Raw genomic sequence first — 21,827 nt, 5'->3', positions numbered from 1 at the left:
CTACAGTGTTGAAGCATCTTGTATTCAACTTTAGCTCACAAAAACAGTGTTGAAGCATCTTAAATTCAACTTTAGCTCACAAAAACAGTGTTGAAGCATCTTAAATTCAACTTTAACTCACAAAAACAGTGTTGAAGCATCTTAAATTCAACTTTAGCTCACAAAAACAGTGTTGAAGCATCTTATATTCAACTTTAGCTCACAAAAACAGTGTTGAAGCATCTTAAATTCAACTTTAGCTCACAAAAACAGTGTTGAAGCATCTTATATTCAACTTTAACTCACAAAAACAGTGTTGAAGCATCTTAAATTCAACTTTAGCTCACAAAAACAGTGTTGAAGCATCTTAAATTCAACTTTAGCTCACAAAAACAGTGTTGAAGCATCTTAAATTTAACATTAACTCACAAAAACAGTGTTGAAGCATCTTAAATTTAACATTAACTCACAAAAACAGTGTTGAAGCATCTTAAATTCAACTTTAGCTCACAAAAAGTGTTGAAGCATCTTAAATTTAACATTAACTCACAAAAACAGTGTTGAAGCATCTTAAATTCAACTTTAACTCACAAAAAGTGTTGAAACATCTTAAATTCAACTTTAACTCACAAAATCAGTGTTGATGCATCTTAAATTCAACGTTAACTCACAAAATTAGACCCAGCTCTTGTCACAGTGTTGCATTGTCACAGTGGTCCCATTTAGTCTTAAGTCAAGTGATGTATTTAAAATCTACAAAGCTAGAACAGCTTTAAAAGTTTAACAAAAAAGTTTGAATGGAATGTAATGAACCTCTTCTGTGTATTAAAGCACTAAATAAGAAGTTTTAACTCTAGTTGTTGAAAAATGGAACTCCAAAAGTTTTACAAGATCTTTGGCTTTATTGAATAGCTTATGACAGATGTGAGTGAGCGATATACACCATGTACTTAACAGAGTCAGAATTTATTAATTCTTGAGAGCTTCAGTTTCAGTAAATGTGCTACACAGTTTAAACAGATATCTGCTGAAACACTGAAAACATATATACTTTGTCTTTTATGGTTTTAAAATGAATCAATAAAATGCACCAACTAATGACAGTACCCTATTAACTATGAGCAAAGTATAAATCTTGTAGCTAAAAGTAAACCTGTTTTAATGGCAGTATGCACTGAGATCATGTTCTATGGACGAGCCTTGAGCAGATCAGAGGCTCGATATATGGCAGTGTACGCTCAATGCTACATTAAATTCACAAATATTCTGTATACATCTTAATAAACAAGAAACACACCAACAATAAAGATTTTGATAAACAGTGATACATTACATACAGTGATACATTACATACAGTGAATGACATTGAGAGATTTCAGAAAGATGAGAATTCAGGAAATTCCATTTTAGTACTTTAGTACCTCTTCACTCAGTGAACTTTCATATGATGCCTCTGATCATATTTGCTCCAACCTTGCAAATGCATATATAGTTGTGTGCAAAAGTTTGGGCACACCTGGTCAATGACATGTTTTGTTGATTTTAATGCACAATTACTGTGTATTTGTTGAATTTAACATTCTCACCCCACAGTTTATAAAACATTAAAATGTGGCGTGTATGCAAACATTATGGCACATTTAATCTTTGATGTTTTATTTTTTCCCAATATGTTAAACTCAGTAAATGAATAGAAATTGTGCACAAACATTTCCAGACAAATGGTGCATTTAAGCTCCCTGTAGAAAAGATGGTAACTTATTTTCACTTAGAAAATCAAAAAAACATTTAATTTCACTGAGATGTTCAAACTTTTGCATACGACTGTGTGAAATGAGCAATACATTTGCAAGCTTATTCATTTTGACCAATCAAAAAATCATAAAGAGCTTAAAAAAAACATACAGGGGAAAAATAACACGCCCACAAAAGAACAAAGAAACATAAGAATGCTCAAGACCACTTAATAGTCTGTAAGAATCGACTGAAAATAACTTGATGACATGCACTACACTGATGATCAGGAAGTTGGAACATGCTGAACTGGCTGTTTTCGACACATCCAAAGAGGGAACTGCTATTTACATAAGTCAGGCAAAGGATATGGAATATGCATCTAAAATGACTTTTGATGTGGTTTGATATGTTTCAGAGGAAACTGAAGACAAGAGTTCGGAAATGTGTGGTTTAAAGAATTTTCTAAAGAAAGTCCCGTAATGGCACAACCACCAGAACGATAGAAGAGGTTTCTAGGTCGGCTCACAAAGCTCTGATGCCATGCTGCACTTTAACTCTAAGATTTTACCTTTTCGTCGCACAAGCAACACAGAGAAATTTGGCCCTGCGCTGAAACATAGCTGCAGATAACAGTGGATCATCCTGGACTGGGTTCATCTCCGGTGAGTGGAAGTTTCACAGCGCACAGGTAAGAGTGAGAGGAATGGCTCATACAGGTCTCAACAGAACTGATAGTTGTTGGCATTCATCAGGGGCTGCTCCTCCTCTTCTTGTTCACATGACTCTTCATTGGCCTTGGCAGGGTCACATGCTTCCAGCTGCTGCTCATCCAGCACCTGATCTCCAGACTGGACGTTCTGGTACTGAGAGTAAACGCAGAGAGAAAAACTTGCCAAGTTAGGGACTAAACTCTAATAATCAGTTTGCCTTATTTCTGTCAAGCTAAAGCAATGCTGTTCAGTGTTAGAGATCTCAGGTCTCAACAGAGGAACATATACCAAATACCATTTCCACAAGCATGCGTGTGTGCTTTGAGAAATATGCATGACGTCATAGTTGCCCTCTACCTTATTCATCATCGGTCCAGTTCTGGTCAGTTTCTGACCACAAGACCACAGTCTGCCTGATATTTTTAGCTGGCGATTTATCTGAATTAGCTTAATATGCACACTGACTTTTTTCAACCTGGTCTTTAGGGATAATCTTACCTCTAAGTGTAAAAAAGACTTTTTCAGACATTGTGTGACCTTAATTGTTTAATTATGAAGGGGGAATTTTGCTGACTTTTACAATTTCCACATAGTTTTGTCATTGTCATTCAGTCATTCAGTGGTTTGGTGTGAAATGGTTCATTGTAGAGTTCTGTGTAAACTTATAGACTCAGATTTCTTTACAGTGGTGACAGAAACCGGGTCAGCAATGTCTACAACACAAAAACAGTCATATGAAGACCCCAGGTCAAATGACATATTTTGTTGATTTTCTAAGTGAAAAGAAGTTACACATTTTTTTACAGAGATCACACTTTTGTAAAGTTTCTATTTATTTAAGTTTTGTGTATCAGAAAAAAGTAAAAATGTGCTATAACTTCTGCACAGGCCACAGTTTATGCACCCTTCCACCCACCCCCCTGTCCTTCCAAAATGAATGGGTTTTTAAAAATATGTTAGTATGTTTTAGGCCATAACCATAAAATTATGTCTCAGGCATCAGACAGAGGATTCATAACCATTTAACGTAATAACTTTCTGTGATGGAGCTTTTAGAGGCTTTAAACTCTTCAGACGTCTGGTTCCTATCACCACCACTTTTAACAGTTCTGACTCTGTAAGTTTCTCTAGAACAGAGCATTTCACACCAAACTACACTGAATGACTCGGTTTACATCTTTATGGTTTAATTATCCAGACATTTTGAACAGTAAGTGGAATTCCCCTGTAAGAACTCATAACTTTTTAAGGATTTTTTTTTACCAGTTCAGGTGTGTCTCCAAGCAGCCTCTCGATGAGCTGACCGATCTTGCTGAAAGTTGGCCTCTCTGTGGGCTCCAGGTTCCAGCACATTTGCATGATGGTGTATCTGAATGTGGAAAGGATTGGAATTGTTATGATCTCACACACATACAACATAATGTGTAAATAAATACAAAATTAGAAAGATCAATCATTAAAATGTCATAAAAGTAGGAACACAGCAAATTACAGGTTCATTCAGTAACACTACACATGTACAAAACTTCACATGTGAACTCATTTTTACTTCTATACTGACTATATTTTTTATTTTTTTTATATGGTTTCACCAACCCAACTGGATTTTAATCAGTCCTGTTCAAAGGTGGAAATCAACAAATGACATTTACTTGCATTACCTTGTAACAGTAGAATTAATTCATTGTGCTTGAGATCATTTATAACAAAGTATTTTTTCACTAGTTTAATTTTTAATAACTGTTACAGAGCAAAAACAAATAAACCAATTAGCAGAAAGCCCAGGTGTATTTAAAAGATTCAGTTTGAAAGCCAATTAATCCACCTGTTATTTTGACTGTTAATCAATTAATCTGCTTTTTGTAAGAGGTCAAACTGAAAAATAGACCTAATTAAACAATAACAAACTGTCCAGGATTTTAAGAATTTAAATGACTTTGTTGGAGATAGCCTTATGTAATCCTCCTGAAATACATCTACTTTAGGGTAAACCTGGTGTCTTATATAGTGCACAGAAAGATGTGTAAATGTGCACTAGCAGAACGTACTATGATCTGTCTCTGGACTTTTTCCTTACGTAATGTCATGTTTGGCCTTAGTTTTGCTTGTACAAATTATTTCCGATTGTATCCGAATCAACTGAGGAATATTTTCAGATTAACTCAATTACTCAAGTAGTTTTCATGTAAATAACTTATTTACTCTCACTTGAGTAATTTCTTTATTGATACTTTTACTTGTACTCAAGTAAATCACCACTACAGTAACAGTTTCAAATGCAACTCATTTTTTCTTGTTGATCCAATAATCACGCAGTTGTGCTGATGTGACCTGTTGCCTTCCTTTGTGTGCAAGCCAATCACGGTCACTCCACTCAGTTCTGCTAACGGTACCAAATACAGACGTCAGTGCTGAACTCATGACAGTGGGGGATTGTCAAGATTTCTCTATCAGATTCCACACCTCTTTATCTGTTTTTACCAGAGAATAAGAGAAAAGCACAATAACACCGACACTTATCTAGCCTTAATTCAGCTGGTTTTATGATGGACTTCTAGACATCAAATAAGCCAAGACTAACATAAAAAAATCAGTAATAAATCTTCACAGAGTGTAATTTATTCCAAGACTAAAGCATATTGTAAACAGAAATGTTTCAAAATTCATTTCAATAAATGCCAATAAAACCCCTAATTAACTGAACCAGTCTACATCTTAGTGTAAATTGCCTGTAGTGTAATGGTGTAAATGTTCAACCATCATCCTTGAGTTTAGATTTGCTTAGTTGAGTTGTTTCTTAAAGTCACTCAAAATGAGGCCACTGAACTGAAGTAAAAGCCCTCTTTACATGCGAGATGGGGAGGCCCTGAGAAGCGGAGAGGAGAGGCATGAAATGGGAGCAAAATGGACGCCTCACTCTGGGATCATGTGTTTAACACGCAGAACTAACAGCCAACACGACGGAGGACAAAAGAGGAACAGAGAACGGAGACGCCGAGACACTGAGCTCCAATGAGTCAGCCGCGCTGATGCCCCATTTACTCATTCCGGGAAACAAACACTGTATTCTCAAACACCATCTGTACAAATTTTAGACAATCCATTAGTGAGCTTCTCCTTTCCAGAGGCTGAACTACACGCTAAAAGTCACAATCAGAAATGCAATCTAGCTAATTATAACAGAGTTTTTTTTATAGTCTTTCTGTCTAGTCTTGGGCTGTGTTGCTCTTTTCAAGCTTCATAAGCCACTAAAGTGCATCCACTTACATTTCTGGTGGGGCGAAGTCAGGACGGGACATTTGATAGCCACACTTGATCATCTTATAGAACTTCGAGTCCACCAGGATGTTTGGATACGGGCTTTTTCCTGTGGAAAGTAAACAGAAACTCAAATGAGGGTGTGGATTCACATAAAGGTCAACAGTTAGGAGTATATAATAACACGTGACTAGTACAACAGTAGACCACAAGGCTGAGTTCAGTGGTGAGCGTGCCAGCTAATGTAACTTATGCAATGTAGCTAAACTTAAGCCAAATGTTAGCTTGCTAATCCTGGAATCCAGCTTCATGGTAGGTAGACTGGTGATGGACACAGCAATAAGTGCTGGAATGTCCCTTGTTAGCTCATTCAGTGGTGTCTCCAATGCTACAGATTATAAACTTCTTCTTAAAAACTTGCATACTTTTATTAAATGCTATTTAACATGTATTTGTCTTTGTGCACCCTTTTAAGTACAATACACTAATAATCTTGTCAAAAATCAGCGGCAGGTTGATAGATCAAAACCCCGTAAATCCCTATAAATGGCCAGGACCACACTTTTACTACTCACTTTACTCAGCCAATTTGCATTTTGCAAGACTTAATAATGCTGGGATTATAAGAGGTTAAGTCAGAATTAAAATCAAAATGGACATTTTTCAGCATGTTAGTTCACGTCCCTGGTGTTCTAACAACCTGTCTTACCCATCGAGCCATCCTACCACCCATGTGCACATCATTACTGTTTTGTTGTGTTTTTAATGTTAATTCAGCCTCACCTCAAGTGTGTATCCAGACTCAGCTAAATGTTATTACGTACCCTCTGATAAAGTCATTTAGGCTACAAAAATATCCTACCAACACCTTTATACAGAGTGCTACCTATAAATATGCACTTCAGTAGAATGTTTCACCGTTTCAGGTAGAACAATGTGTTAGAACACCTGGTCATGTAATTTTAAAAAAAGTGTTGTTTTCCCATAACCTTCAATCAAATTGACTTCCCTCCCACCACACCCACCTATCATCAAGAGAAACCTCCCTGATACTGTGTTTCACTCAGAAATGCAGTACAGAAGGAAAACGTGTTATGATTTCCCTTTCAAGCTGACTTTGAGCTTTAAGCAATTGAGATTAAATGGAAGTTCATCAGTATATATAATGCAAGATCATATATGATGTTACATTGGTAAGACAATGATAGACATTGTGTAATGACAGATTATAACTTCCCCAAAGTTTATATTTTTATTATTTCTCAGCCTTACCCAGAGAGAAGATCTCCCACAGCAGAATACCGTAAGACCACACATCACTCTGTACTGTGTACACACAGTCAAAGATACTCTCTGGAGCCATCCACTTCACTGGCAAACGAGCCTGAAAGAAAACACAAGTCTCTTTTAAACAAAGAATTCCTTTAGTGTACAGACATATGCAAAAGTTTGAGCATCAAAAAAGATGTTTTAGTTAACATATCATCAATAGAGAACACATTTCTGCACATTTTAATGCACTGTTTATGTGCTGAACTGAACATATTGGGATAAACACGAAATGTGGCCGGTGCAAAAGTTAAGGCATATTTTATATTTTATATTTTTTGTTTTATTTTTTTCAGTGTTACACTCTGCAAGTAAACAGAAATTGTGCTCTAATATGTGCAGAAGTGTGTTCACTGTAGAGAATGTGTTACTTATTTTCACTGAGAAAATCAAGAAAACATGCAATTTGATCAGGGCTGTTTACATTTTTTTGCACATGACTGTACATCACATGCAGAGAGAGAGAGAGAGACACTGTTATTGATTAGTGAACTAAAAAAGCTAAAAATTACAAAACATCTGCCAGTTATGACTGTTATGTTTATTTTTCATTGTCACATGTTTTGCTAAAGGTATCGTCTGATAAACCAGTGTAAGCTGTGAGAACCGGGCGTTTGTTTTCACTTACGTTTCCTTTGACCACATAGTTGGAATCGTTCATGATGTCTCGGGCCAGACCAAAGTCGCAGATTTTCGCCACACGTCCATCCGCCAGAAGAACATTCCTGGCTGCTACGTCCCTGTGGATACACTTCAGACAGAGAGAGACAAAAACGTCTTTGGTTTAGTTGTTTGGTAGCATTTTTATCGAGTTTTGGTCTAATATCTGGATAATCAAACCAACACTAAAAAAGACACTTTGTCAAAAGAAAGGACATTCATTTTCATATTTAGCATTAAGTGGCAGGTTACAAATGCAGATGAATACTCACGTTTTTAGCTGCAAGGAACTCGAGTCCCTGAGCCACCTGATAGGAGAATCTCAGCAGGTCATCGATGTCTAATGGCCATGAGTCTGCTAACTGATCCCCACAGGAAGAAACTGCACCAAAACAGAGAACAGAGTTACTTTTTCTCAAAATATCAGGTTCAAAAGATGAAAGATTACTATAGCCCTAAAACTATTACCCTTTATGATTTTCAAAATCATCTAATTTGTAAAACTGGTGCAGTTATGCTTTCAAATGTGAATCAATTTGTAGAATGACTGCATACCCTGTGTTGAGTTTGTTCTGGGCCCTACAGGTCTCATGTCAAGGTAATTCTCCGAACAGGTGCTGGAAATGCCGCTGTCACTGTGGAAATCATATTTTACACTTATGACATTCAGCAGACTCACTTATCCAGAGTGATTTACAATTTTAATCATGTTACAGAAGGCAAATATAGCGTCTTCCCAAGGAGTCTTAAAGAGGAATTCCACCAATGCTTTTAAACTTGTGCAAATTTAAATCATTAAGTTGTAAACAAAGTCATTCAGAGTGGTTAAATGTGTTCTAGAGAAATGTACTAAGTCGGAATTGTTCAATGTTGGTGATATGAACCAGAGGTCAGAAGAGTTTATTGCCTTTAAAGCTAATACCCGAAAAGGCTATAAATACACTGCACCTTTTACCATAGTTCTTAGACGAGGTTTTGGTCTATAACATATTTTTTACATACATTCAGGATGGAGTGATACGTGCAGGGCATAGAAAGGCAAAATAATCCCCAAAGAAAACTTTTTTTCAGATTACCCACTATTTTACCATCATCACCATCACATATAAACACTCAGAAGACACATGTAGATTGACTAGTCATTTTGTGTAATTCATAAAGTGGCTATATTTGTGTTGTACACATTGTAACCCACTGGTTCCCATCAACACCACTGTAAGGAAATCCAATTCCTCTGCAACGCACCATTTCACAACAAACCACTCTGAACGACTTTGTTTACATCTCAGTGATTGAACTATGTAGAAACTTTTAAACATCAGTGGAATTCCACCTTAAGGTGACTGGACACACTGTGTTGTGTCGCACAGCGTCCAACAACTCAAAATCACTGTTTATAATGAAAGTATGCAGAAGTACAGCAGTGCTTTGTCCTGTTTCTGCTACACACAGTGTCTGGAGTGTAGTGACCTTTATTTTAAAGGAGGAAACAAACAAACAAACAACACTTAGTAAATGCCTACACTGTAATTTAAATTCATTTGGGACAATACCTTCTAATAAACATCCTCTCAGAGGTGACGTTCTTATAGTCACTCCTCTCCTCCATGATGCCCGGCACTGTCATCACGCAGTTCAAGAAGGTCTCAGTCTTGCTCCGCAGGAAGTTCAAAAGGTCACCATGGCAACAATACTCAGTGATGACCAGCACAGGACCTGGGTGGGAGATACACACAAATGAACTACAAAACACCCAGTACATGTACAATATAGCAGTTATAATCTAAATGAATGCTGATAAAGCGCTCGATTTGGAGAACAATTATCATAACAGAGCAGCTGTAGCCACAATGAGATTGGATAACACAATATTGTTTACACTTATTAGCAGAGTTTTTTGTAGTATCTTAAATGAAGATTACAGCTGAATATGACAATTATCCTCTCTCTCTCTCTCTCTCTCTCTCTCTCTCTCTCTCTCTTACCACCATATGTGCAGGCTCCCAGCAGGTTGACAATATTCTTGTGGTGTCCCAGATGACTCAGAATCTTCAGCTCTGACATCAGCGCTTCCTTCTCATCTGAATGGGCACTGGCTGCAAATGGTCCATTCTTTCAGTTAACAATTCAGATCAACCATACTTTTACAGTAGATAATCATAAATCACTTTATTTACCACTGGTGCAGGTAAAGTGTATGGAGTATGAATGTTGTAGAATGAATGTATTATGAATAAATATATGAAAATGAAATGTGAAAATGGATGATAATTACTACTGATCATGCTGAGAGGACACTCTTTTGTAAAGATTTAAATAGCTAAGGCCCTTGTTGGGCCAAGTCAAGTGTCTTTTCACAAAGGAAAAAGCTGTTCAAATGCAAGGAGTTTCGTACTTGGGAAAGAAAACACTGTTGTTTATTTCTCTCCACACTGACCTTTGAGCATTTTGACAGCCACGCGAGTCACGTTGTCCTCCTTCCCCAGACCATACGCTGTAGCCTCCACCACTTTTCCAAAAGCTCCTGCACCCAGAATCTTCCCTGCAATGCCATGGCAAATTGTTCTCATCGGTCACAGCACTGGTTTATGTTTGTGCTTTATAATATCTCTCGTCAAGACAATTCTTCTGAAAAGAACAGTCTAGACTGGGTAGCCAGCAGGCTAATGTTCAGCTGTGCTGGATTTCTTCTATACAAACCTAGTTTCAGCTTGTCTCTTGGAAATTCCAATTTTTCATTATAAGGCAGCTGAGTAGGGTCAATAAAGGTGTAGTTGTTTCCATCTGTGGCTTCAATGATCTTCCACCGAATCTCATACCTGGGTTTCTATGGGAAAAAAAAAACAAAAGATTGTATAGGTTATTACACAGCTGTTACATAGTAATGCTCCCATTATGACACACATGAGCGCAATAAAAAACAGCTCAACTGGATTTCCTACCTGTTTGTACTTGTACAGGAGGAAGATGATGAGTAGAAGGAGAAAGGCCATCACACCTATGGCTCCAGTCAGAGCTTCAGTGAACAGTTTTTCTACAGCAAAAGATTCCACACATTGTAAAATGTTTGATTAACTTTAAAGGTGATTTCTACTGATTTTTCTGAAAGTCTATATGATTTAACAGGTAAGATGTTGTTATGTTTAGAAACTATGTTTTTTTTTTCAAAAGTGGTGATATACTGTTCATGTATTTTCTTAAATGAAGCCTTATCAATGGCATTTTTTAATCTTATAGTTAATTGTTACTACCATGTTACACTGACATGTTATTACCACAGTTTTTTATTATATATTTTCAAACTATGCCCCCTTACCAGACTTTTCTATGGGAAATGTATCGCTGCCTTGACCAGCCACGTTGACTGCCACACACTCTACAGTCATCGTCTGATCAGATGGTGTGATGGCCAGAGCACTTTCTACTTCTACTTCCCCAAACTCCTTCCTCTGCACCTCCACCGTCTCTGCTGGGATTGGCTGAGGGGTCTCCAGTGTAGAGTTTTCCATACATCTGTAAAGTTAATGTGGAGCCTTGTAAAGGACTTTTGATTGTTCAGAGGTCATTTTTTTTAAATGTGCTTATTTGCACTTCTATGACTATTTTTCTGTTTGTTTAAGTGATAAACAATAACAAACATTGGTAACAATGTGTTTTTCTTTCTGCAAAACAAGACTATATGCACCACACTCTTAAAAAAGACTGGACAGAATTTCCACACTTATTTCAACTTCTATGAGTTAAATTAGCTCAATGAAATTTTACATTTACTTTTTCTGGTTAGAATTCTAAAAGTGGCTTTACACAGTAAAACTTTCATGCAATTTTAGCTACTTGGAACCTACATGAAACTAAACTGCACTTGCCTTGCATGATCTAAAGCGTTCTGCAACCCATTTGAAACTCAGCCACAACAGTTGCAACCATGAAACAAGTTTCAGGAAACAGACAATCAAAAGAGCAATAATGCATCGTGTGATCGTGTTGAACAACATACTTTCAAGTCATTGATTTCACCTAATTAATTGGGAAACAACTAACTCCAGGTTGCTAGTTTTTCATTTTGTCACATTGCTGAGCCATTACAACAAATGTGAGTTTCTCAAAGCTAATGTTTCTGTAACTAGCTGTGATGACTAGTCTGCTACTGCTAACAGCTGTTTAGTCTTTATAAGCCTGCTGTTATCATGATCTATGTAGCTAGATTCATGTTCTCCTCAATCAAGACCCCCTAATTTTACACAGCACTCAAATTCATTTGGCGTCCAAGCAATAAAAAATAATTAAAGAAGAGGAGACTGAGAATCAGTCCACGATGAACAATTATAATGAGTAATTAAATGTATTGCATTCATTTTTGAATTGCTTCATGTAACTGTCAATTGTACAGAAATGATGTTGCAGGCAACTCATAACATGCAATTAGTTGCATGAACGTTTTACTGAGTAAAGCCAGCCTAACATATAATATATAACATGTAAACATCAAGAGTGTGGTAACACTCTGCTGCTCTGTGTTAACCCTCTATTGCATGAATGGAAATATTTGAAAACAAAATTATTTATTTCTAAAAATTAAGTGGGGTGTTTGGTAAGTTGTTGCCATATGGTAACAATGCGCAATCGTACCATAGCACCATAAAATCTAAAAAAAAGCACCATAAATTGTCATTTTTCTCTAAAAACATCATTTTATTGAAAACGAGAACAAACAAATTTAGCTTATACTTAGTGAAATGTACGACCCAATATTTACAAAAATTGGCAATTAATACAATTTCAGTTGGTATTTGGAATGTATGGTAATACAAATATCATAATAAGAATTCCTGTTCATGTGATGTCATCAAGTATTTTTCCTTTCAAAGTAAAAGACCTGTTTTCCACAATTAAATAGGAAAACACAGTTTTTACAGTATAATACTGCTTTTTGGTAAAAGTGAGATAAAGTAAGTGTTGCCCTATGGCAACATCATGCAGTAGAGGGTTAATTTGGTTTAATAACAGAAATGAAAGAAGTTGATCAGTAACATACGTTGGCCTGGTCCCTGTGCACTGGTACCAAAGGATTGAGGGTGCTGGGTAGCCCCATGCTGTGCACGTCACGGAGCTTCCATTTGTCTGTCTCAGCACAACAACAGGCTTCTCTGTTCCACAACAGCAACAGAATAAATTTTCAACAGAACTGTTTGATTGCTTAGGTGAACAGCTTAGTAAAAGTACCCCTGGTCAAATTAGATATTTTATTGATTTTCTAATGTAAACAAGTTAACACATCCTCTACAGAGAACACACTTAAATATGGCTTTTTTTTGCAAATTTCAGTGCACAATTTCTATGCATCTGCTGAGTTTAACATACTGGAGAAGATAAAACATAAAATATAAAGTGTTCCATAATTTTTGACAGGTTACAATTTTCCTTAATTTTTCCAATGTGTTAAATTCAGTAAATAAACAGAATTGAGCTTAAGGTGGGCAGAGGTGTTTTCTCTGTAGACGATATGTTATTTTTTTTTTCATTTATTTTCATAAATAAAACATAATTTTGCCTACACATTTTTAAGAAGGTATAGTTTTATGAAACTGAAAAAAACTAAAGAGACCCATCGCCCATATACTGCAATGCTTACGGTACATCTGAATGCGAAACGTTATGGAAGCGTTAGCCTTGCTGCTGTTGGCATGGAAGGTGTATTCTCCCTGCTCCCTGGAGTTCAGCCTCTTAAGAATCAGCCTTGCCTCATACCTATATGCAGAAACACAACATAAACAATTTTGTATCATAACTAATCATTTTAAATATTAAAAATGTTTCAGTCTTTCATTACCTGTTGACCTATTTTTACTCATTTCAATTTGAAAGCATCTTACTACTAACTGTTTGTGTATGCTCAGTTATAGGAATCCTGTGACTGAGATCAGGCACATTTTATGAGACTTGCCAAATAAAGCTTTTTTTTTTCTTTTTACTTCAAGCACAAACTGTTATAATAACTTGTGTATAATGTGTTCGGTGACCGACCTGTGATTATTCCTGAAGAGTGGAGGAATTTCTGGTTGTGATGCGTTGGGAAACTTCCATCCATGGAATTTCAGAGGTGGGTATGCCTCTATGTCGACCCCCAACTCTACATCCTTTCCCTCAGCAACATCAACAGACAGACCCTGATGAGACAGCCTGGGTGGCAGTTTAGCAGTCAGTCTAAGGAACGGCTTCTCTGGAGACAAAAAAACAAAACAAAACATCCAAAACAAACAAAATGAGATGCTATGAAACTTTTTTCAGCCTAGGGACTATAACTGTTGTCATGGTGTGAAGAACAGGCAACTGAGTAACTAGCATTGAGCTTGGTGAACAAAATTTTATTTCTTGTTGGACTGATAAAAGCTAGTGAATGGATATATGTACATGTAGACGTGCAGAGAGCCACAAGAATTTGTAGCTCTGGTATGTTTTACATGGGGTGGCTCATGTGCCTCCAGACTTGGACTACTTTGCAGCAATCATTAGAATGACTATAGCTCTGCATGTGTTCATGAAGACTTATATGGCATATTAATCTATATTTAAAGAATGTCAGGAGCTTATTTCTCTAGGCTGTGCCTCTTACCGACAACCAGCAGGTTTGTGGCAGAACTGTTAACTCCAGCGTCATTGATTCCTGTACAGGTGATGTTCCCTGAGTCAGACAGGCTAACCGCAGGAATGGTCAGAGTACTTACAATGGCCAACCCGTCACCTCTTGAGTTAGCCTTCTCCTTTGGGGGTGGTAACTGTTAAGCACAGAACAGGAGAGAAGATGCTTTATGTCAGTAACAATGCAAAAAAACTTTGACAAAGTAATAAAGTCCTTGCACCTCTAATTGCATTGATTCAACTCTCAATATTTTGAAATTTGGTTTCCTGGGTGAGTTCAGGCCTGGAACAGAGAAACATTAGGTAAGAGTCTCACAAATCACCAATGTGGGCGAAAGTGAAAGGTGGTTACCGCTCTAGAGGAGTGCCTCCAGGTGACGTTGTAGTTGAAGTTTGGGTTGTGTGTAGAACAGCTGATTTCTAGTCTCTCACCGACGATTCTCACGTACTCATTACTCTGCAGGAACACATATGGTGGAAATCGAGCCCCTGCAAGGCAACAAGACAGTGTTGATTTTGTTGGTTTGGTGAAATGACCCATGTTTGGAGTGAATAAAAGTGGATAGCCACTTAGATACATTCAGGCTGTTCAAAGATACAGTGAATCAATCAAACAGTACTGGCCCACAAACACATACTCTGAATGACGTTGATACTGAAGACTATAGACACTTTCTCCACGCCTTGTATCTTTACGCTACAGACGTAGTCGGCATTGTATCCAGGGTGGACATTCTGGATCAGCATCCCTCTCTTGGGGTCAAATGTCATGTTCATGCCAGCAGGTGGTGCAGTTCCGTTGTCCATTCGCAACTGCACATCAGTGGCTGCAGGGTCAGTGAGGAGACAGGGCAGGATGGCATCCTCTCCTTCCTTCTTGACCACGCTCCGCAAGCTGGGTGGGGTCACGAAGAGAACGTTTGGATCTGCAGGTGAAATGGAAAAGTTCCAGATCTTCAATTAAGCACTACAACACAAGAGGGAGTGTGTTATCACTGATTCACCCTCTCATCAGTGTTATGGATAGAGCTATGAAACCGTCACAATATCAGGTTCAGCTTAACTCTTTTAATATGTCAGTATTTAACCTGAATGTGGTTTAAAATCACATGTATTTAAGAATTGTTACAATAAATATAGTGTTATTTATGTTGCAACTTCAACTAATGAAAAATGCAAATGTTCTACTTATCTTTTTATGATCATTTAGCTCACACAGTGTGAGATTCAGATTAAAAAAAGGGCCATTAAAAATTGGCCAAAAAATCATGCATCAGCCAATTTGGCTGTAAACAAATTAGAATCAGACCTGGCCATAAAATTTCATAATCAGTGCATCTCTAATATCTGTATTAGTCCACAAATAACTAGTTGCTAAGACTAGCTGCAAAACAAAGGTCTATTTACTCTAAGCTACTGGAACTACTTTTTTGGTGAAAGAATTTCCAGATATAAATAAAAATGTGTCCGTCTACCAATCTGGCTGTAAAGAAATGGTGGAAAAATTTCAAGATATTAAAACCATGTATTTGAAACAACTGGGCATCTTTGCTTCACATTTTCTTTAAACAATGGTCTACAGCAGTGATCAAATCACAGCCATGATGTTACTCATGATAATGCACTACCTCTTGTGTTCTATTAAATAAATCAATGGAAACTGATTAACTGTCTAACTTAAGTCACTAATTACCTCAGAAAGTGACACTAGTGTTGATGCAGATACACCAAATTCACACTCACCTCTTACAAATACATGTACAGATGAGAAGTTGGAGGCACGTTTGTTCTTGTCTATGCACTTGTAAGTGCCTGTGAACTCGACGGTGGCTTTTTCTACACTGAAGGTGCAACTGTTTCCACTCGACTTGCTGTAACGTTTGTGTTTATATAGACGAGGACTCCACATCACTGGACCTTCACCCTCACAAATCAGAACAAGAGGAGACCCTGAGTTCAGCACCACATCAGATCCAACCACATCTTCTGGGTTTAGCCTTATCACAGGCTGCGACCACCCTGTCAATCAAAAGGAAAAAAAGGGAATTCGAAAATTGTTTTTTAGCTTTACGAGATATTTTACGGTGCATTCATCAAACTTTCCACAGGTCCAAGAAAATAAAGACAAGGTCAAAATACACTGTCATACATAATATGGTCAAAATGGGTGTAAACGGTGTCCTGTTGCGTGGCATGGTTATGAAGTGACTGTGGTCTTTGATGAGAAATGAAAGTGAAGTGTTAACCTGACTGCAGAAGTGTTCCGGGCAGGACAGAACGACTGCACAGCACCAGGAAACACATTGCAGAATCAGAGAAAAACATAATATCCTATTTCTCTGTCTCACTTCTCTATGCTTTTCCCTCCATGTTTTTAAACCATATTTGTCTATCTCTGTCTATGAAGGCATTTTAGCATGTCCACAGTGAGCTTGTTGATCAGATGCAGCACTCTGTGACTCCAAACTAGGCCCAGTCTTCTGTAAGTGATACAACTCACACAATCGCATCTGTTTAATTTAGAAAGGACTCTTCCTTCCACTATTTGCTTTACATGCTACTTATTCAGGTCCATTTCAATGTGTGGTTGTATACCACACTTCACAACAGAAATTGCCCCCAACGCAGCGTTCCAAAGATCTGGGCTCAGGGTCATAAATTACCAAAGATTTGGGCCTAGAGTCTTTAATCACCAAAGATCTGGCTCGAGGGTCTGAAATGATGAAAGATCTGGGTCCAGGGTTTGAAATCCCCAAATATCTGGGTCTAGGTGTCTGACATAACTGAAGATATGGGTCCAAGGTCTAAAATAAGTAAAAATAAACATTCAGGGCCAGTAATCCCCAAATATCTGGAGCTCTGGTCTGAAATAACGAAAGATCTACAACAAAGGCTTGAAATCACCAAAAATCTGGGTCTAGATCTTAAATAAGTAAAGATTTGGGTCAGTTGTCTAAAATTACCAAAGATCTAGGTCCAGGTCCTGAATTTACTAAAGATCTGGGTCCAGGTCCTGAATTTACTAAAGATCTGGGTCCAGGTACTGAATTTACTAAAGATCTGGGTCCAAGTATTGAATTTACTAAAGATCTGGGTCCAGGTCCTGAATTTACTAAAGATCTGGGTCCAAGTATTGAATTTACTAAAGATCTGGGTCCAGGTCCTGAATTTACTAAAGATCTGGGTCCAAGTATTGAATTTACTAAAGATCTGGGTCCAGGTCCTGTATTTACTAAAGATCTGGGTCCAGGTCCTGAATTTACTAAAGATCTGGGTCCAGGTACTGAATTTACTGAAGATCTGGGTCCAGGGTCTGAATTTACTAAAGATCTGGGTCCAGGGTCTGAATTTACTAAAGATCTGGGTCCAGGTCCTGAATTTACTGAAGATCTGGGTCCAGGGTCTGAATTTACTAAACATCTGGGTCCAGGGTCTGAATTTACTAAAGATCTGGGTCCAGGGTCTGAATTTACTAAAGATCTGAAAAAACATAGAATAGTCTTTTTAGAAAATCATAATTATTTTCATGAGTAATTCATTAGGTTATTCATCATACAGCCTTCTGATGTCCTTTTTATTGCTAAGACACTGAATTTTGAGTAAGCTTTAGGCTTTACATGCAGGTATATTTCAATTTAATTCACTCAGCACTGGAGTGAAAGACGGCTCTCAAATGGCAGGAATGAAAACAATTAAACAAACACTTTAATAACTGTAATGAAATAATTGAAGTAATTAGACACTTTGGATGAGAGAATCCTTCTCCTTTTTTTTCTCATAATATGTTAGAACATAAGTTAGTGAGTCACAAGCCAGGTACATAAGACGCTTCACACCTAAAAATGTTGGAGAGTAAAATGATGCTAAACTGCTGAAATGAACATCCGCACACTTCCGCAGTGTCCTCATGGGTTATGTTAGGCTTGTAGTATCTGAACAAGAGCTTTCCACATGCAGAGCATTTAGAGCCTCTGAGTGAAAGATATACCAATATTATGATTATCTACATTAATTTCATATAGATTTTATTTTCTGGAATATTTAATTACTAACTATATTACTCAGTTACACTGCTGTGTGCTACAGACAATTTAGTTGTTCAGAAATTCAATTTCACTTTTCGAAAGTCAATTCATATTTCATTGTGTTTGGCCATTTTTGAAACCTTATTAAAGCTAAACAATCTGATGGGGTCCAGGAGGGGGCCCAAACAGGAGCTTAGGCCCAACCTATCAACCAAAATAAATTAATTAATAAATAAATAAAAACAAAACAAAAAGCCCTTTTCACAGGCAGGTACAACATAATCTCTACTCCCTCAACTCCATGAAGCCTGAGTGAACTGTCTATAGATCTGCAAGGTCATTTTTTAATGATAGATTTGTACTGTTTGTGTTTTACAATGGTCACAGATTTAAACTGAAAACATCCATGCCTTAATAAATGTGGTCTTATGTCTTATGTTATTATTATTAATATTTGATTTACTGCAAAACATAATTTGAGCTGGGTTGTTCAAACTGTTTGGCTGTTCACCAACAAGACATCTTTCAAGCGTGCAACAGTTTAATTTATGTTCTTTCAAATGAGTGAAACTGAAAAATAATTGAAAATGGGAAATTACAGTTTTACAAAACACATTCAGTTAACTAATAACTTCCAAGCAACATGAAATCATGTGACAGATCACACCCCAACTATTCAAATGATCTTTCCTGTGCTATTCAGTCCCTTCAGTGTGACAGGGGAGTTTGGTGTCTTAATCATGAAACATTTAGCTACCAGTGTGCAAACTGTAGATGTGCACTGTGATAGAACAGCCTACGTGATTTCAGTGTACACAACAATGCTCCTGCGCCCACCGAATTGAAAACAGAAGTGAGAATAGAACTGCTCAAATCGTGCACTTTGTCTTTGCCTCTGACCACAAATCAACCTCAGCTCATCCAAACTGATTTGGACTCAGCAAATTATGCCGAGAGCTTCCTGTTACAGAGCTGGACGGTGGTGCAAAAACAGGACTTTATGTGATAAACATTAACTAGGAATGTTGCAATAATGGAAAATGATTCCATTGACATCAGATCCAGTTGAGGAATAATATACAGAACACCTTCTCCACTGTGTTTATCCCAATTCATATTCAAACACATACACAGTCTATAATTTAGAGTATTAGCTTCATTGATCACATGTGCACCATAATAACACTTCAGAAGTCCCACTCCATGCAGCAATCAATCTCTCAGAGAGCCTGAAAGCATATCGTTGCATCTTGCAATAACCTTGTATCTCCAATTATTGTCATTGTTTCCTTTTTTGCGGAATTTCTCAAGTCACCCTTTACACTGTGTTCAAATTTTATGATGACTGAACAAACAGAAATGGTCAAAAAATTACTTGTAAATAAATCTAGTTACATTAACTTCCATTACGAGTTGGGTACTGGTCATAAGGCTATATAACACCTACATGAGCACATCATGACAACTGACACAACCCTACATAAATGTTTATAAATGCTTATTCCAATAGGTGTCATTTGATCAAAGTTAGCTAAAGTAGTCTTTATGACAGATGACACCTATCGGAATAAGCATTTATAAACGTTTATGTAGGGTTATTTTGGTTGTCATGACATGCTTATATAGATGTCATGTAGCCTTATGAACAGTACTTCACAGTAAAGTGTTGCCAAATGTTTTTTCCTTCTTCTGTAAAGGGATCATTTTGGAGATACAAGGTTTCAACAGTGATGATATATTAGTACCATACAGTTATTCCATTAGATAGACTACATCATCCTCAGAAAATGAGTCTGCACCTGCAGCAGATGATCTACTTTACCACTGCAGGGCAGTAAAAGTGGAAAAGTCTATTAATATTGAGTAAAAGTGAGAAAACACAGTCCTATTAATTCTTTAAATAAAAGGGCCCTTGTGTGGGTACATACTGAAGTTCCCCACTTTCATAATAATGAAACTAACATATTAGTTTCACAAAGGTTACTGAATATTTCATAGAGGCTACTGAATAAATGAAAGTCTGCTAAATGAATAATGACAACAATAACAATTATAATAAAAATCACATCCCATTATACGTTTAATCCGATTGGGAAGGATTTTTTGACAGAGATTATTCCAGGTTGTTTCACTAATACAGAATCAGTGAGTGAGTAACTGTTACCTTGTGCCTGACAGGACAGAAGTCCCAGAATAAAGATCAGGAGAAACATCTCGGACCGCTGGCCGGTCAGAGGCGTCCGTGTTGCTTTATCAATCTTCTCTGCCGTGCGTCTTCCCTGAAAATAAGAAGTGATGGTTCCCTGACGGCACTTCTAGTACCAACTTCTCATTTTCCTATGACACGATAAGACGTGATTATGAAATCAGACCACTGCCGTCAGTCTGAGCACAGAAATAACATGAAAATCAAACATTTCTGTGGATACATTTGGAATATAAACTTTAGGGTGTCCTTACATCAAAATATACTGAACTGAGTGAAACAAAAACAAGTAAAACTAAAAAATTCACACAAAATAACAAATCAGGTAGATGCTGCAGTACCTGTAGTGTTGTTCTGATGCAGGATAACTTAGTCAATAAAAAAATAAATAAAATAATAAAAAGGGGGATTCCATCCAAACTTTATCCACACACAGCTAAAGCCTTCTGCTGTGTCTTTCAATAATCCTCAAAATGAGTCAAGCAGAAGCTGAAACAAACATGTCCCATGTTTCTCTTGGTTATTAACTTTCCACTACACCATTTGAGTGAGACTAATGGTCTTGATAGTGTGTGTATGAACTGTGGCTGTGGCCCACTGTGTAGGGAATGGAGTGGGGGCTTCAAGCCGATCGGCAGCTTCTCAGTGATCCCTTCCACAACCGTCGCCACTGTTTTAAGAACCCCATGACTGATATGGTGCATAAAGAGCGAGCCTTGGTGGTTGTTTGTGCAAAGCAGGCTGTCAATTGTGCCTTTTATCATTTCAAATAAAAGCGAAAAGATACAGCTGTGTTTGATTTTTGTCTATGGTTTTGTAGCTAATTGATTTTTTGAGACTTCTCTTTTGGGTTATTTGCATAGTTTTGATGTAAAAGTGAGATGAATAGTGTTCGAAGAACAACACTGTGTGTCTGCAGGGGGTGGGCAGTGCAGTGATAGTATGAAATAAGTGTGATAAACACTCACATTAGAAGTTTAGTGTTAACATAATGTTAGAGAACATAGAGGGGACACCCTTAAATATGACACTGTTCTGAACAAAGGTTCTATTTTTCGTAAACTTTTTCAAGTTTAACATATTGGAAAAATTGTCAGGGGGTACATCTCAGTACTTTTAGTCAGGGAACATAATTGTACCATAATCCATTGAAATGATATTTTCTAAGGTGTATTAACTCCACACACCCCGTCTCGTCTCCAGGCTTTTATTTTACTGTTCTGTTTTAAAACATTAGATTACTACAGGTACAAATATGTACTTTTTACCTGGGATAAACCTATT

At 37.2% G+C, this 21,827-nt stretch overlaps 1 protein-coding gene across 1 annotated transcript; it reads right to left on the bottom strand.

The window, feature by feature from the left end:
- Window positions 1–19: 19 nt before the first annotated feature.
- Window positions 20–21,020, bottom strand: csf1ra (colony stimulating factor 1 receptor, a). Its single transcript, XM_036575653.1, has 22 exons — window positions 20,885–21,020; window positions 20,502–20,674; window positions 16,056–16,331; window positions 14,951–15,238; window positions 14,665–14,801; window positions 14,287–14,449; window positions 13,698–13,893; window positions 13,306–13,421; window positions 12,709–12,820; window positions 10,990–11,186; window positions 10,616–10,707; window positions 10,374–10,500; window positions 10,111–10,215; window positions 9,659–9,769; window positions 9,227–9,389; window positions 8,229–8,308; window positions 7,946–8,055; window positions 7,642–7,764; window positions 6,957–7,068; window positions 5,694–5,793; window positions 3,690–3,795; window positions 20–2,579 (listed from the first exon to the last, which is right to left on the bottom strand). Exons 2-22 carry the CDS (start codon window positions 20,548–20,550, stop codon window positions 2,436–2,438), a joined length of 2,907 nt encoding a protein of 968 aa, XP_036431546.1. The 5' UTR covers window positions 20,551–20,674; window positions 20,885–21,020; the 3' UTR covers window positions 20–2,435.
- Between the last annotated feature and the right edge of the window lie 807 nt (window positions 21,021–21,827).

Source organism: Colossoma macropomum, unplaced genomic scaffold, assembly GCF_904425465.1.
Source record: "Colossoma macropomum unplaced genomic scaffold, Colossoma_macropomum, whole genome shotgun sequence".
In the NCBI taxonomy this organism is placed as follows: domain Eukaryota; kingdom Metazoa; phylum Chordata; class Actinopteri; order Characiformes; family Serrasalmidae; genus Colossoma; species Colossoma macropomum.
Note: the sequence above shows the minus strand (reverse complement) of the source record. Positions and strands in the feature narration are given on the sequence as shown.